The 18,720-nt window shown below is 40.5% G+C and overlaps 1 protein-coding gene across 5 annotated transcripts in view; it reads right to left on the reverse strand.

The window, feature by feature from the left end:
* The window catches only part of CTPS2 (CTP synthase 2), a 110,078-nt gene that overhangs the window by 57,018 nt on the left and 34,340 nt on the right, over positions 1–18,720 (reverse strand). For all 5 annotated transcript variants that reach the window (XM_027533499.1, XM_027533498.1, XM_027533500.1 and 2 more), the window contains 4 exons: positions 17,987–18,075; positions 16,476–16,570; positions 14,419–14,481; positions 14,267–14,310 (listed from right to left, as the gene is read on the reverse strand). In XM_027533499.1, the coding sequence (XP_027389300.1) occupies positions 14,267–14,310; positions 14,419–14,481; positions 16,476–16,570; positions 17,987–18,075 (291 nt within the window). The remainder of the gene's footprint in view (positions 1–14,266; positions 14,311–14,418; positions 14,482–16,475; positions 16,571–17,986; positions 18,076–18,720) is intronic.

Here is an 18,720-nt window from a genome sequence, read left to right on the forward strand (position 1 = left end):
ACTGCCGGGAGAAATATCAATAACCTCAGATATGCAGATGACACCACCATTATGGCAGAAAGTGAAGAGGAACTAAAGAGCCTCTTGATGAAAGTAAAAGAGGAGAGTAAAAAAGTTGGCTTAAAGCTCAACCTTCAGAAAACTAAGATTATGGCATCCGGTCCCATCACTTAATGGGAAATAGATGGGGAAACAATGAAAACAGTGTCAGACTTTATTTGGGGGGTGCTCCAAAATCACTGCAGATGGTGACTGCAGCCAGGAAATTAAAAGACGCTCACTCCTTGGAAGGAAAGTTATGACCAACCTAGACAGCACATTAAAAAGCAGAGACATTACTTTGTCAACAAAGGTCCTTTTAGTCAAGGCTATGGTTTTTCCAATGGTCATGTATGGATGTGAGAGTTGGACTATAAAGAAAGCTGAGTGCCGAAAAATTGATGCTTTTGAACTGTGGTATTGGAGAAGACTCTTGAGAGTGCCTTGGACTGCAAGGAGATCCAACCAGTCCATCCTAAAGGAGATCAGTGCTGGGTATTCATTGGAAGGACTGATGTTGAAGCTGAAACTCCAATACTTTGGCCACCTGATGTGAAGAGCTGACTCATTTGAAAAGACCCTAATGCTGAGAAAGATTAAGGGCAGAAGGAGAAGGGGACGATAGAGGATGAGATGGTTGGAGGGTATCAATGACTCAATGGACATGGATTTGGGTGGACTCCAGGGGTTGGTGATAGACAGGGAGGCCTGGCGTGCTGCGGTTCATGGGGTCGCAAAGAGTCAGACACGACTGAGCGACTGAACTGAACTGAACTCACAGCAAATACTTACTGTCAGAATTTGGCTTTCTGTGCAGAGAGCACACAAGCCCTTGCTTGGTTTGAAGGAAAAGACTGGGCAGATGAGGGACAGAGGTGTGAGAACCACTTCTGATTTCATATTTTATTATACATTTTTGATTTTTCAACCCTGTGGATGTGCGTCCCATCAAAAAGAATGTGTGCTCAGACACTCAGTTGTGTCCGACTCAGGGATCAAACCCACATGGGACTTTTTGTGACCCCATGGATATAGCATGCCAGACTCCTCTGTCCATGGGATTCTCCAGGCAAGAATACCAGAGTGGGTTGCCATTTCCTTTTCCAGGGGATCTTCCTGACTCAGGAATCAAACCCATGTCTCTTACGTATCCTGCATTGGCAGGGGGATTCTTTACCACTAGTGCCACCTGGGAAGCCCATCAAAAAGAATAAAAGAAAATTTTTAATAAAAAGACAACTTTTGTAAAATACCATATTGCTGCTTTTCATAATGAGCTTCTTTGCATCCTCTTTTTTATTTGGAATAGTCAGAACATACAACTATCTAAATTCTGGGAAATGCATCAGAAGCTATTTCTAAACTCAGAAATTTAACCAGAGAAAAAGAAAAACAAGTTATAACCCTTCCAACAAGAAACAAAGATTTTTATACACCATGAGGGAATGTTTAAACACAATTTGTATCATTCTAATTCAACACAAGAGCATTCTCATAGCATCAAAAGCCTTAAACAGTTCTAATGACTAATTATACTCCACTGTAGGGATACCTCTTAATGGTCTCAACTATTTCCCCACTGTGGGGCATTAGGATTATTGTCATTTTTGATTCTTCTAACTAATGGTATAGTGAATACCTGTTCACTTCTTTGTCAATATATCAGGTTTTCTTAGGAGAATTTCTGAGAAGTAAATGTCTGAGCCAGACGGAATGAATATTTTTATGGTTTGTGAGACCATCTAGTTAATTCCCAAAAAGTTGTATTGATTCATATTTCCACAAACAGGTGGGAGAGCGCCAGCTTCACTCCCCAGACAGCATTCATCAGCTTCATTTTACCTACTTCATTAGTTGCAACAGTGTACATCTTTTATTCATTTATGATTTTTATAGGAATCTCCCAACCACAGATGGTACCCAAATTACCATGGTTCAGCTTTCCACTTTTCAACTCTAAAATGGCACAAAAGCAATGTGCATTCAGTAGAAACTGTATTTCAATTTTTGAACTTTGATCTCTTCCTGGGCTTACAATATGCAGTATGACCCTCTCATGATGCTGGGTGGCAGCAGTCACAGCTTCCAGTCAGCCACACCATCAAGAGGGGAAACAACTGACACACTGACAACCATCCTGCAACTGGACAACCATTGTTTTTCACTTTCAGTACAGTATTAAACACATTGTGAAACCAAGCAGGACTCTGAAAGGGCCTCCTGGGTACAAGCCCCTCTGTGTCCCCTGTTTGTTTGTATAAAAAGCTTTCATCTCCTAGGCCTTCCTCAGATTTCAAAGAGAAGATCCAGTTAATGATTAAAGAAGTGGAAAATGCAGAAACGGAAAGCAGTCAAGCAAGGAAAGTAATAATAGCTTAAACAATAGTCACAGGACTCCTAGTTCCCCCTGAAGGGTACAGATAACAATCTGATCCATATCTTTGAGCTGTTCTGCAGAAACTAAGTGGAGGATGTTGAGTACATGCTGACCACAAAAGCACGTAGACCTCAGACTGGTTGGAACCAGAAGACTGATGACTGAGATTCCCGAAACACCATCCTGTTACTTTACCACCAACCAATCAGAAGAATGTCCATGAGCTGATCAGGCACCCTATGACCCTCACCCATAATGTTGGCTTTAAAAACCCTTGCCTAAAGTCACCAGGGAGTTTGGGTCTTTTGAGCACAAGCTGCCCATTCTCCTTGCTTGGAGGCCTGCAAATAAATGCTGTCCCATCCTTCACCACAACCTGGTGTCAGTAGACTGGCTGTGCTGTGCATCAGGCAGGTGGATCCAAGTTTGGTTCAGTAACAATTTAATGAGATTTTCAACACTTTATTATGTGATAGGCTTTGTGTGAGATGGTTTTTCCAACTGTAAGCTAATGTAAGTGTTCTGAACACATTTAAGGCTAAACTATGATGTTCGATAGGTTAGGTGTATTAAAAGCATTTTCAGCTTCCAATACTCAGGGCATAACCCCAGCATAAGTCAAGGAAGATCTTTATTTCCCCACTGAGTTTATGGTTACGTACTGTTTTGTAAAAGATATTCTTTCTCTCATTTCAAGTACCGTTTCAAGTTTGTTATGAGATTGTGACTACTAGGGTATAGATACTATACACTGCCTATTGAGTGTTTGTGGTGATATAGGGGTTCACTCTTTTGTTTGATCAATATGGTGCATTAAACAATTTAATTCCCAGGATAAACACACTATCCAGTCATGACTGATTATCCCATAAATGCTGTTAAATTAGACACTTTGACATTTTATTTAAGGTTTTTACAACTTTATTAATAACCAACATTAGTCTATAGCTTGGAGTTTTATTTTTTGTTGCACATGCTTTGTTGAGTTCTAATATTTAGGTCATGCTAGCTTCCCATTTTCGTCTATGTTTTCAATCTCAATCAGCCCCTCACAGAGTAAATACACACTATGCCTTTCAGTTCCAACATACGTAAAGCACCTGCTATAGGCAAGGCATTATACAAGATGCCATAAGATACGAATTTCCAGACCTCTGAGATCCTAAGTCAATGATTCTGGAATTATGCCAGGGAAAGGCTTAATCTAAGAAGTAGTATTTCAACTTGGATTTGTAGGAGCAACATTAAAAGAGAACTTGCAGGGAAGTTGAAAGAGAGAGAAAACACATCAAATCAACATCATGTTGTTAAGAAGGAAGCCATTTTCATCTGCCCTTCTAAGATCTTCTGGCTGGTCTAAGAGTTACACTGACATGAGACAGATTAACAGGAGAAAATCAAGCAAAAGTTTAACAACATGAATACATGGGAGAGACCCAGGAAAACTGAGTGACTCACCAAAATGTCCAAAACCCTCACCTTAAATACTAACTTCAACTACAGGCAAGAGGATGTTGAAGGTGAGGAGAGTCAGTTATGGGAGGTGACCAAGAAAAGCACAGTCAACAAAGGTAAGATTGTGATGCAGATTTATGCCCTGCCTGGAGTCTTTTCTTCCCTCTCATCCCTCTGTTTTCCACACCAGTTGCATTTTCCTAAAGCACCCATTTCTATTGGAAAGGCTTTAGCAAGAGTTCAGTGTTTGCAAGATATGTCACAGCTGATAGGCATTATTCTTACTCATTCCCTGTTGCCTTCAGGACTAATCCTGACACTAATACTCAAGGACCTCCACAAATTAGCACCAATCTCCTTTATTTCCTTCCACTTCCCTACAGGAGCATTGTGCTTTGCTCACGCTATTTTATGGCCAGATCTTAGACATTCCAGCCTACATATGCCTCCCCTCCTTTCAATGAAGTCTCCCAGCATTTGACAATCTTCCCTTCTTACTTTAACCCACAGTATTTCCCCTGCAAACTCTGAATTCTTAAGTGTTCAAGGCCTACCTGTGCTGTGTAATACTGTGGCCACTAGATTAAGTGGCTATTGACATTTAAATCAATTAAAATTAAACAAAATTTAAAATTCAGTTCTTTGGCCACTCTAGCTAAATTTCAAATGCTCCATAGCCTGGTGTGGCTAGTGGATGCCATAAAGGATGGCACAGATCTAGAACACTCTCTCATGGCAGAAGTCCTGTTTGTCAGGGCTCCTAGCACTGAGGGTGTACTCACATTCTGTCCACACATTTGTTTCTATGTTTCACAAGTTTACGTCTTATGTCTCCAACTAAACTGCAAGCAGGGTTGTGGCAGCTGCTCATTTGTAATGCACTATATTTAGGATGGTACTTAAGTGGATGAGCGCCAAATGCACAGTGAGTTTTTTCCTTCTTAATAATCTCTTTTCACTAGAATCCAGTTATTTTTACTGCAAAAAAAAAAAAAAATATCTTTCAAGTTGTTGAAATATCTATTCCCAAGGCATTTACCACTGAGCTAAAGGTACAAAAGCTTCAAAATGCATTAGCTTTGAAGTACTCATTTAGTCATCTGGTCATTGTTAAAATTATGGACTACCCTTGTTGATTCACTAATGGGGGCTTACTCCCAAGAAGCCTTAGCCATTAGGCAGCAGCCATCATGCCTAGAAGAATTTTCTTTCGCAGATTGAAAATAGTTACTATGGCCAACCAACAGCCTGATATCAACTCTGAACCTACAGTCCCCCCAGAGACAGGATTAAATGACTATTAGGCTCCCAGACTGGTCCATAAAAAGATATTTTACCCATAGTATAGCTGTCTTCCTGACAGCTACTTTTATGGGAAAAAACTTCTTTAGCCCAAACTAAGCTCCAAATGACTTCTTTAAGATTGCTTTGTTAGCTGGGAGATGCTCATTATAATGTTTGAAATTAAAGCAGTCCTCAAAGTTATAAAAGTTGCCTGGAAGGTTACTCTAAGTGGCTGTCTGGGTTTTTTAACCCTCTTAATTTGCTTTCCATATGAAATTGTTGAAAAATAAATGAAAGTAGAAAATAATTCAAACAGGGCTGCAACTAAAGGTAGGAAAATGTTATGCATCACTTATGCTTAATATATAACACAACTGAATCCATTTTTTATTATTTGTGACTCTATCACAAATCCACTGTGTCAGATATAAAATTAATTTTGACTTTGAAAATCCTTGGATCAAAAAGGGGTAAAAGAAGTCTAATCAATGATAAATAAAACTGAAATAATATCAAATGCCACAATCTCAAGTCTCCGTTTGCATCTGCTTAAAATGATTCACATTTCTCACTTTTCCTCACCAAGACCACCATCCAAGTGTACAACATGTATGAAAGGAAAATCAACATGGAGTCAGTACTACAAAGAGAACTCTCTAAAATGGAGCTAGGAGGCCGTTAAGGAACTATGACTTATGCACATGTCAGCTTGGATGGAATCTGACCTTTTGACCTGATGAAGTCATCAGAACTGATACTGAACAGGACCCTTTGGGGCTCCTTTTCTGTGTTCCCCTTTCTTGATTACAGGAAATAGGCTTCATTCAGTCTCCATGATCTTCCCAGAGTTCTAGAGAGCAGGTTCAAACAGATGCTAATTAGGGAAGGGAGGGGATGCAGAGAGAGGCGAGAAAGAGTCAAAAGAAACAATAGTGCAGCCTTGGGCAGGGTCCTGGTCCCCCTTCCAGGGATACACAGAACAATATTTTTGAGTTGTTTTACAGAAATGGGAACCCCCACTAGTTGGGAGAAGTTAATTGAGTGCTGCCCACAAGCACTAGACCCCAGACCTGATGGAACGAGAAGACTGATGATGCTGACTCCCACTTACCTCACCACCAACCAATCAGAAGCCTGCCCACGAGCTGACCTCGCCCTCTTTGAACCATTACTGTAAAACTTTTTACCTCACTGCTCCCTCTAGATCAGAACACAGTTTTGAGGGCATCAGCCCACTGTGTCCCCTTTTGCGTGGCAAACCAATAAAGTTATTCTTTTCTACTTTGCCCAAAACTCTGTCTCCAAGATTTAATTCAGTGTTGGGGTACAAAGGCTGGATTCAGCTTCAGAACACCTGCCAGAACTTATTGGACCCCTACCCTAAAACAACTCATGATTCCTCAAGGACAAATATTCTCTGACTCACATCAGAGGCCATCACAATTCTTACCAGGCAACTTTTAACATCTTGGCTTTTTGTCTTTATAAGCCCTGACTCTTTCTCTTCCTTATAACATACTTTTAGGGTTACCCAAATCTGGGTCTCCCAAATTGGAATTTTTTTTTTGGCCACACCGCATAGCTTGTGGAATCTTAGTTCCCCAACGAGGGATGGAACCCAGGCCCCCAGCAGTGGAAGTGTGGAGTCCTAACCACTGGCAGGGAATTCCTCTGAACTGCAATTCTTAAGATTCCAAAGAAACTCTTATTTGAAATCTCCTGAATTTTCTTTTAGTTGACACAAATCTGTGTTGATGTGTTTGAATGTGGATTCTGTTTTCAGATTCTCTTTCCACAGCTAATGTAAATTCAAATGTTTAAAGTTACTATTTTCAATAAATAGAAAAGAAATGCTAAAAAAAAAATGCATATCCATATCCCTAAACATCAGATTGAGATCATTCTTCCTATATATATCTCAAAAGTAAAAAATATTCTAAATAAAAACTCTACAATGCCACAAGCTATCTTCTACATGAACTAGAGAGATCTGAAGGCAAATTCAAAGTCAAGGGTGTCAGCAGCATCCATGTGATTGAGACAGTCAGAATACAAATCAGCTACAGCTATTTTCCTGGTACGCATCATCTAGAAGGCAGGTGAAGCTACTGGGAAGAAAAGCAGTGACAAACCTAAATAGAGTATTAAAAAACAGAGCCATTACTTTGCCTACAAAGGTCTGTTATAGTCAAAGATATCGTTTTTCCAGTAGTCATGTGTGGATGTGAGAGTTGGACCATAAAGAAGGCTGATTGCCAAAGAACTGATGCCTTCAAACTGTGGTGCTGGAGAAGACTCTTGAGAGTTCCTTGGACAGCAAGGAGATCAAACCAGTCAATCCTAAAAGAAATCAACCCTGAATATTCATTGGAATGACTGATGCTGAAGCTGAAGCTTCAATACCTTGGCCACCTTACATGAAGAGCCAACTCATTGGAAAAGACCCTGATGCTGGGAAAGATTGAAGACAGGAAGAGAAGGGGGTGACAGAGGATGAGATGGTTGGATGGCATCACCAATTCAATGGACATGAGTTTGAGCAAACTCTGGGAGACAGTGAAGGACAGGGAATCTTGGTGTGCTGCACTCCATGGGGTCACAAACAGTCAGACACGACTGAGCAACTCAACAACAACAAGTCAGACTTGCTATAGAACCTAAATATTCTGCAAAGTCCAAGAGCCTTCTATTTCGCCCTGTGGACTAAGCAGAAGAATTACACAATGAAATAAATTTTACTCATTCTCTCCTGGGACTTCCAGACTCAGAGTCTACCTTCATTCTTAGTAAACCATTTCTCATTTGATGTATATAAGAGACGCCTCTTCTTAGATATCCTGTATGCCAGTGTCTCTGTTGATTTAGTAAGCAACCATAAGACTAATCATGCACGCCAAAGGAGGGTCACAGTGGCCCGTGAAAGGGAGCAGAATTTGCCACCTCAAAATATGTCTCTTTGGCATAAAGATTATGGTGGGCTGATTCTTTTTAAGAAACAGCAGAGGAGACGCTCTAACAACCTAGTGAGAACTTTAAGACTGCGCTTCCACTGCAGGGAACTAAGATCCCACATCCCACATGCCCTGAGGTGAAGCAAAACCAAACCAAATAACATTAAAAATAAAAATAAAAACAGAGTTGAAGTTACCCTTTGTCAGAGATATTTGCATTTATAAAGGGAACCTCCATTTGTAAGGGCTTTTCTTGTGGCTCAGCTGGTAAAGAATCTGCCTGCAATGTGGAAGACCTGGATTCAATCCCTGGGTTGGGAAGATCCCCTGGAGAAGGGAAAGGCTACCCACTCCAGTATTCTGGCCTGGAGAATTGCATGGACTCTAGTCTTTGGGGTCGCAAAGAGTGGGACACGACTGAGCGACTTTCACTTTCCATTTGTAAGGGTGTCACTGTACCAGGATTTCCCTGCTGGCTCAGATGGTAAAATCGTCTGCCTACAATGCAGGAGACCCAGGTTCGATCCCTGGGTTGGGAAGATCCCCTGGAGAAGGAAATGACAACCCACTCCAGTATTCTTGCCTGGAAAATTCCATGGACAGAGGAGCCTGGTAGGCTACAGTCCATGGGGTCGCAAAGAGTCAGACACAACTGAGCAACTTCACTTTCACTCCCTCACAGTACCAGGAAGAGAAAGATAACTCTAAATCTCTAGAAACTCTTAACAATGGAGAAGGCATGGACTTAAATCTGCATGATAACCTTACCCTTGTTTTCTGTGATTTTGCCTTGAAAATCTCCCATAAATACCAACATCTTTACTCTCTAGCTGGAGATGGTATTTAAGATGGTGGCTTGGGCCATTCTGGGGAGTTATTCAGGGTTTCCTGGGTACACTGGAGGTATCCATGTTATTAAGCTTCTGCTTGTTCCTCTCCCCTCCCGCCCCACCGCCGCCTGGCCCTGCCCCCCACCCACCCCCCCACCCCGGCCGTTAATCTGCCTTTTGTTACAGGGATCTCAGCCAAAAACCTAGAAAGGTAGAGGGAAAATTATTTTTCTCCCCCACATCCATGAAACAGATTTCAGCTGCAAATATATCCTAAAGGAGGCTCCTGGTTTCCAAATTACTTACTTTTTTTAGTGAGAAGGGGCAGAATGGCTATTACCCTCTGTAAGTCACTGTTATTTGCTCAAGTTTAAGAGATTCCTGAGGCTTCCTGGTGTTTGCTACCTGGTGATTCTATTACCTTAGTCTTTTTCTTTAATAAGACTTCTCCCCATCCTCACAAATCCTGGCTCTTAAGGCTATTTTTCTCCAACAAACTGATTGTAGGCCATAAAGATGTTCAGTAGCAATTAGGTTTTATTGTTCTCATCTCACTTATGAGTATAGAAGTTATCAAAATGTAAAATGTACATTTCCTCCAACTTCTCAATTCCTCTTCTAAGAATTTATCCTATATAAGTGTGTATGTGTGGCTACAAGGACATATGTACAGATACTAATTTGCAGCATGATTTAAAGCAGCAAATAATGGATACAACCTAAATATTCATCAATATAAGACTGTTAAATAAAGAATGATGCATATATTAACAGCAAGGCAAGCATTTGGAAGATCCCTGTGCACTGAAGTGGAGTGATGAGTACAATGCAAGGGGAATGATGTATTAGGCATACCAGCATATGTATTTTTAAAGGAACATATATCCATATACATAAGCAGGTAGGCGTTTGTATATACATACACACACACAATCTTTAGCAGAATAACAAAAGAAATGGACGAAGGTAGTCACCTCTGGGTAAGGGAACTGAGGTGAGGTAGGAGCATGTAAAAGGCAGTTTTATACCTTTTCTTTAGGGCTTTACTTTTTTATCCTGTGTATAAATGTTTTAAAAATACACACACACACAGTAAAGGATAGTCAAGGAATAAAGCTTGCCAAAGCTATTTAACAGTGGCACCTACTGGTAAAGTCAGTTCCTACCCCAAAGTATTCTCTAAGAGAAGAAATCCCAATGTTTGCCTGGCACAGCCATATCAGCCATTAGTCAGGAAATATGTTTCTATTAAAGCCTTATAAGGAACGTTTCACTCGTATTAACTCTTCTAAGCGTAAGACTTAAAAGTACCATCTGGCTGGGAAGTTATGGTTCATTATAGTCTGAATTGCAAGCTATAAAAATGAGTGGAGAATATCTCTATATCCTTCCACAGAATGATCTCCACTCCAGCAGAGAATGTTGAGTGAAAAAAAGCAAGGCAGAAAAAATATCCAGAGTCTGCTGTCATTTATCTAAGAAGGGGAGAGGCTTACAAATATATGGGTTTACTTGTATTTTTTTAAATGGAAAGATAACTCTTTAAAGAAAAAGAATTAATGGTTGCCATAAGGAAAGGAAGGGACTGTTCTGAGGGGAGAGGAAAAGAACTAGATTTCTCTATCATATGACATCCCTTATATGCGAAATCTAAAAAGAAATGATACAAACGAACTTACTTACAAAATAGAAACAAACTCACAGACTTACAGAACATTACGGTTATTGGGGGGAAAGTTAGGGGGAAAGGATAATTAGGGAGTTTGGGATGGACATGTCCACACTGCTGTATTTAAAATGGATAACCAACAAGGACCTACTGCATAGCACATGGAACTCTGCTCAGTGTCATAGGGCAGCCTGGATGGGAGGGGAGTTTGGGGGAGAATGGATACATGTATATGTACGGCTGAGTCCCTTTGCTGTTCACCTGAAACTATCACAACACTGTTAATCGGCTATACCCCATATAAAATAAAAAGTTACCAAAAAAATACTAGATTTTTCTAAATCAGTGCTTCTCAAAGGAGACTATTTTGCCTGTGTCCCCAGGGTATGTTCTGCAATGTCTGGAGATATTTTTAGTGTCACAGTTTGGGGTTGGGAGGAAAATATGACAGACATATAGTGGGTAGAAGCCAGGGATGCTACTGAACATCCTACAATGAACAGGACAACTATCTGGCCCCAAATGTCAATAATATATCTAATAAGGAACTTATATCTAGAATATAAAAAAAAACACTTCCAACTTAATAAGATGACAAATAACGCAATTTAAAGTAGGCAAAGGATCTGAATAGACAGTTCTCCAAACATGACATACAAGTGGCCAATAAGCATACAAAAAGATGTTTAACAACCTTAGACATCAAGGAAATGTGAATCAAACCCACAGTGAGCTACAATTTCACTCCCACTAGAATGGCTATACAACTGACCCTTGAACAACACAGGGCTTAGGGGCACTGACCCCTCAAGTAGTCAAAAAATCAAATATAACTTTACAGTTGGCCCTCCATATCCACAGTTCCACACCCACAAATTCAACCTACTATCAATAGTATAGTACTGCAGTATATATTTATTGAAAAAAAAAAAAAAAAAACACCAAAATTGAAAAAGACACATGTACCCTAATGTTCATTGCAGCACTATTTACAATAGCTAGAACACGGAAGCAACCTAGATGTCCATTGACAGATGTATGAATAAAGAAGTTGTGGTATATATACACACAGTGGAATATTACACAGCCATAAAAAGGAATGCATTTGAGTCAGTTCTAATGAGGTGGATAAATCCACAGACTTCCCTGTAGCTCAAACGGTAAAGAATCTGCCTGCGATGCAGGAGACCAGGGCTCGATCCTTGGGTTGGGAAGTTCTTCTGGAGAAGGGAATGGCAATCCATTCCAGTATTCTTGCCTGGAGAATTCCATGGACAGAGAAGTCTGGTGGGCTACAGTCCGTGGGGTGGCAAAGAGTCAGACATGACTGAACAACTAACACACACACACAATAAGGTGGATGAACTTAGAACCTATTATACAGAGTGAAGTGAGTCAGAAAGAGAAAGATAAATACCATATTCTAACACATATATATGGAATCCAGAAAATGGTACTGAAGAATTTATTTACAGGGCAACAGTGGAGAAACAGACATGGAGAACAGACTTATGGACATGGGAAGGGGGAGAAGAGGGTGAGATGTATGGAAAGAGTAACATGGAAACTTACATTACCATATGTAAAATAGACAGCCACCGGGAATTTGCTGTATGACTCAGGGAACTCAAACAGGGGCTCTGTTTATCAACCTAGAGGGGTGGGATGGGGAGGGAGATGGGAGGGAGTTTCAAAAGGGAGGGGATATATGTATACCTATGGCTGATTCATAGTGAGGTTTGACAGAAAACAGCAAAATTCTGTAAAGCAATGATCCTTCAATAAAAAATAAATTAATTAAAAGAGAGGTACACACAAAAAAATCCATGTATATGTGGACCTGTGCAGCTCAAATCCATGTTGTTCAAGAGTCAATTGTAATCATTTCCCAAGGAAAGAATATATGTGGCTCACAGTATGTTTGCTGTTAATATGTGCTGAGTAAATTAACACAGAAAGGGGGAAAAGTTTCCTCAAGTGTTTCTAATGCAAACTAAAGTATAAGAACTACTGTTTTCTCTAGAAAAGAAACTGAAGTTTAAAAAAAACAGTCAACTGTAATAAAAAATAACAAGTGCTGAGGATATGAAGAAATTGGAACCCACATACATTGCTTGCAGGATGCTGCAACCACTTTAGAAAACAGTCTGACAGTTCCTCAAAAAATTAAACATACAGTGACTATATGACCCACAACTCCACTCCTAAGTATAGACCCAAGTGAAATGAAAAAATATGTCCACACAGAAACTTGTAAACAAATGTTCATAGCAGCATTATTTACAGTAGCCAAAAGATGGAAACAACAAATGTCCATCAAAGTATGAACGGATAAATAAAATGCAATCTATCCATATAATTAAATATTATTTGGCAATGAAAAGAAGCAAAGTACTGATAGACACTACAACATAGACAGACCTTGACAACATTATGCTAAATGAAAGCAGCCACTCACAAAAGGCCACATACAGTATGATTCCATTTGCAGTGGATCAACACAGGTCTGAGATGTACAGGTCCCCTTAAACAAGCCCTTTTCATAGTAAATACTACAGTACTACATGACCCATGGTTGGTTGAAATTGCAGATATGGAGGAAAGCATATATGGAGAGGTGATTAGCAGTTATAGGCAGATACGTGACTGCACGGAGAGTCACACCTAACCCCTGCATTATTCAAAGGTCGACTGTATATGAAATGGCCAGAATACGCAAATATATAGAGACAGAAAACAGATGAATGGCTGCCCAGAGCTGGGAGCATAAGCGGCTTGGGGGTTTCAGCAAAGGGTGTGGGATTTCTTTTTAGAGTAATCAAAATGGTCCAAAATTGACTGTGGTGATGATTATAGAAATCTGTGAATGTGCTGAGTCATTGCATTATATACTTTCAATGGCTAAATTTTATGGTATGTGAATTATATCTCAATAAAACTGTTAATAAAAGACGAATCACAATGATGAGGTGTATACTCTGATAGAGGTGGTGCGAGGCATAGAAGGCAGAGGTCAGGAAAGGCTTCCCAGGATGAATAGGAAGTCCTCAGTAATCAGATTGGGTTTATTTTTGTAACTAAATTCTTCGCTGGTTTTGAGATTCCAGGGGTGGGGAGGCTGCAGGACAGGAGAGATCTCAGGTGTAGGGAATGTCATTCAGATTGTCCAACTCTAAAACTCCAAGTGTGGAGGGACAGGATGCCATGGGATGAGTTAGCAGGGTGGCAGGTGACACAGCACAGTAGCCTTCACTCCTGGTCAAATCCTTGGACTATTTTATGGGAAAAGGAACTGATAAACGCTGAGGAGCAGCAAAAGTACAGACAGGATGGGTCTAGAGACAGGACAGCCTGTGTGTTTACATCAGCTCTGATACATTGCTGTCAAAGTCAACTCAACCTTTTCCTGAATGTTCAGCTTGAAAACTACTGCAGAGAAACCAGTCTAGGACCCTTTCTTCCTGCAAGACACAGCTGACAAAATGGACGATGGAGAATAAAGTGGTTTGATATAAACTAATAACAATAAGCAAAATCATATATAATTAAAATGTCCTGATGTCATATTAAAAAAAAAAAAAAATAATAGCCCCTTATGAGCATAGGCTAGAACCAGAAACAAAATAATGACCCAACCCAAAAAGATAAACAATCCACTTACCACAGGAACACGGGCATTTGGCTCAAATTCTGTGGAATCAGCATCTGAAGATAAAGAAATGAGTTCAGTAACTCACCATTATGTAGCTGGAAAATTCTTTAAGTAATAAGAATGCTTTTCACTAAGAGGTTTTTAGAAAATCTCAGACTTACCTTTCAAGTTAAGGCAGTTTCGTGCAAACTCTATCACTGCCAGCTGCATCCCAAGGCAAACTCCTGTTTTAAAAAGCACATATACAAAACAAACGAAACGATTTTGTACTGTGTCACATTTTCTGTTCATTTGCTTGCTATCTTCTCCATCTAGAATGCAGGCTCCGAGAGAGTAAGTTTGCTGCTGTAGCTTCTCCCTCAGAACAGGGGTGGCAGGGGCAGGGAAGGGGTTTGGACGACCCAAAATGAAGTAGGAATAAATAAATGTGAAGTTGGAAAAGGGCAAGAAATGAGAAGGCAAGGTCCAAAAGGCAAATCTGCCTACCTCCAAATGTGTCTCTAGATTGAGGCGCACGTGTGGCCTGCAGGGCTGCCCCAGAGCACCCAACTCCTTCACAGACTGTCGAACAACACCTCAATTCACGAGGGAGTCTCTGTGGGCTGAGTCTTCACACTCTCTCTTCTCTAGATAGTTTCATGGCCTTAAATGTGGGCTCTGTTTGCAGGCAGCCCCTGCCTGGCAGCAGGCTGGGATCCAAGGAGCGCCCACAGGCAGGCAGGGGAGTGGGAGGTCTGTGCCCAGCTGCTGAGCCCAGAACAGGCCGAACCTTCACTACAAGGAAACAGCAGCAGCTGGGGGAGCTGGTACCTCTACCACAGGCTGGAGCGTAATGGAGAAGCCAAATGGAACTGAGCAGAGAGCTCAATGAGGACAGAAAGGGACCTGCATAGGCCCAGGCCTGTTGCCACAGGGATGTACCCCTTGCCCATCTCCACATTCACTGTGGCCCACCAATACTCTCCAATAAACAAATACCAAGGAGTATTCCAGATGCTTTTACAGATATATCCAAGATACACAGGGACTCAAAGGAGAGAGCAATCAATATACCAAGCACACCAGAACAAAAGTCAATAAGCGTGAAACAGCTGAGTGCTTTGGAGGAACTTCAGAAAGTCCCACAAAGCTAGGCGATAGAGACAGTGTGTTAAAGAGAAAGCTAAAGAGCTACAAACTATTCTCTACAGTGAAAATTATCTGAAGAATGCTAATCATGTTTAGATAGAAACTAAACAAGATTACTTCAAAAGAAAACAGTGGCGCAGGTGAGCTTAGATGGATAAAACAAAGCAAGGTACCAAGGTAAACTACTCCTAGCTTCTCTTTTAAAAATGGATCCCTAGTGGAGAGTGTCTAGGAAGTTAATCAAAGAACAGGCAAGTGGGGAAAATGAACCTGTTGATATTAAGTGAACGGTACCAAAGCCGGTCCACTCAGTTCATAAACCCAGCAGCCCATGCAAGCACAGCATGAAACACGGCCTCTCCCCATTCCCTCTTCCTTCTGGACCCCCAGTTGCAGAGCTGCCTTTTATCCCATCAATGTTCTATTACATCTAGTTTCATTGCTAAGGAAGCCATGCTTTCCAATTTGAACAAAAGCATTGAAAACACCCAGCTCTAATTCTTAACAGAGCTGTCTCCGTAATGTTAGATGCTTTTTCTGTATTATCTTTTCTAAAAGGAGTATATACATTTCAATTTAAGCATTTTCTGATTAGAAATAACACTGTGGCATCTTATTGAGATGCTCTCTGCTTGAAGTGGTAAAAGATGGAATCAGGTGGGAATAATCAGAAAAGGTAAGGGCAGGTTTGAACACAGGTTCTTCCCATCCTCTTGCTATACAACCAGACCAGTGGTAAGTTCTTGTAGGTTGACAAATTTTTTTGGTAAAGGGCCAGAGAGTAAAGATTTTAGGCTTTGCATGCTGTAGGGTCTCAATCTCTGCCACTGTATTGGAAAAACAGCTACAGACAATATGTAAACAAATCTGTGTGGCTGTATTCCAATAAAACTTTATTTACAAAAACGCTGTGAACCAGGTAAGGCTTGTAGAATATAGTTTCCAGACCCTGTAGCAAACTATTTGGCACCTGAATGTTCAAATTCGAAATCACACTTTTCACATTAACAAACCCTATTATATGTTATCCCAATTAGGTATCAAAAATCTAAAAAAACTCATACTCAGGATTCATAAACATCAGTTTTACCCAGAAAAGGAATCTTCCTTGACCGTGCCCAAGAAATTGCCTGGAGTTTTCCCAACGTTCCTCTGATTCCAAAGCCTCCTGGCACAAGAACACCACTGCAATCAACACAAGAGGAGGGGAAATTTGACATTATCTTTATTTGTGAAATTCTTGTTTTCAGACCATGCTTACTGATCCCAAATTCAACACTTGGCACAACTGCTAGAGAATATGCTTGGAGTCTATTTTCAAAATTGATTACACAATTTCACATCCTGAACTTTCTTCTTGAAATCCTCCCAATGTTATAAAGCAGTTGCGAATGTCTCACAACTGACCTTGATATATATTTTCTGATAGGTGTCTGCAGCACATGAGCATAGTAACTAAGAGATTCAATTCAGTTAAAAATGACACTGAAAGAATTATCTGAATACAAACAGGTTAAGGTTCTTTTAAAAGTTCTGTTATAAAAATGTTTTAAGACCTCTTACATAATCAGAAAGAGTTAAACTGGTGAAACAGACCTTTTGATTGCTAATCAAGTTGTGGCACAGGAAAATTTCCTGGCTAGGAGCCACTTTAGAGACTTTCTGGATAAACACTCTCATTTGAAAACCTAACAGTTCAAGAGAAAACTGGAGGGTAATGTTACCTTCACAGTACAATGTCACCCCCAAGAGTTATATTGATTACTTACAAAATTAAACCTTGAATCAAAAGATGTGGAAAAGAAAACAAAACCAAGAGAAGAGGGAAGATTGTCATTCTTGCACTGTAACTTTGTATATGGAAAGTCTGTCTCTGCATCTTTCAGTAGCATCGACTCACTTTCCCATCAATATGGTAAAAACTTCCCTCCATTTCCTTCACTGAGCCACAGTGATTCTAAAATCATTCTCTGTTCCTTCAGGCCTTGCAGTGGCTTCAAGTCTCTAAAGTGGCTCCTAGCCAGGAAATTTTGCTGTGCTACAACTTAGTAATTAGTAGGCCTATTTCACCAGTTTACTTTGAAACACACCATGTTAGTGTTAGTGGCACATGCAGTGGAGATGGTTTTACTCTGGGGAGGAGAAAGTGAGTTGATGCTATGGAAAAATACAGAGACAGACCTTACATATACAAAGTTACTATGCAAGAATGACAATCTTCCCTTCTCTTTTGATTTTGTTTTCTTTTCCACATCTTTTGATTCAAGGTTTTATTTTGTAAGTAATCAACATAACTCTTGGGGGTGGCATTGTTTTGTGCCATGAAGGGTAACATGACCTTCCAGTTTTCTCTTGAGCTCTCATGTTTTCAAATGAGAGTGTTTATCCAAAATAAAATCATCTCCATTGCATGCACCACTAATACTAACATGGCATGTTTCAAAGTAAATGTAATGTAAATACAGCACAAGCACCCCGAATCACAAGTACTCCAAACTATCTTTCAAGTGTACAAAAATTAGTAATTGGGGTAAGTTGAATCATTATGGAAAAATCACAGTGGCATTCTCCTAACTGGCGTGGACAGTCCTTGGTACTTACTCAGCTTTGCAGAGCTTCTGCCAAGCTTCATGGAATTTCACAGGGTCTTCAACTTCAGTAGTCTGCTCCAGATCAATGGAATCTATGTACTAAAAACATCCAACAAATGTAAAGATTTCAGAAAAATAAAAACTGGAAAATACTAGAACCATCTAACACACAATTATTCAATAACTACTTATTATGCAAACACTGTACAGGTCACTTAGCATAGACGTCTTGTGGCTCTTACAATCTTTTAGGAAGATTACAAAACCAGATAAATAGGCACCCACAGCACAGGGAGATAAGAGTTACTATGGGCAAAGAAGAGAACACTGCGGAAGAAGCAGGACCCACACCAGAGCTAGAGGTGAGCTGGAGAGAAGAAGGGAAGGAACACCTTCATGGAAGCTTTTGGGGGAGGGGATGTCCAAGAAGCTACGCCCTGGAGCAGACGCAAGCTGAGTGTGTGTGTGTGTGTGTGTGTGTGTGTAATTGGGAGGCAGGTAGGAAGGTATGCAGGTGGGAAGGTATGCAGGGTAGAGGGGTAGAGAGGGGTGGTGGTGAAAGAACAGCTTGTATGAAACTGCAGACAAAAGACAGGAAGTGGTGACCACTCCGGTGACGCCCAGAGAAGTTCCATGCAGCGACAGAACACTTGAAGCGACCGAAAGGTCTGAAGGAACAGAGAGTGAGTTTAGAAAAATTCAGTGAAGGAAATGGAGGGAAGACTGAAAACCAGCTGGGAAACT

Source organism: Bos indicus x Bos taurus, chromosome X (genome assembly GCF_003369695.1).
Source record: "Bos indicus x Bos taurus breed Angus x Brahman F1 hybrid chromosome X, Bos_hybrid_MaternalHap_v2.0, whole genome shotgun sequence".
NCBI classification, from domain to species: domain Eukaryota; kingdom Metazoa; phylum Chordata; class Mammalia; order Artiodactyla; family Bovidae; genus Bos; species Bos indicus x Bos taurus.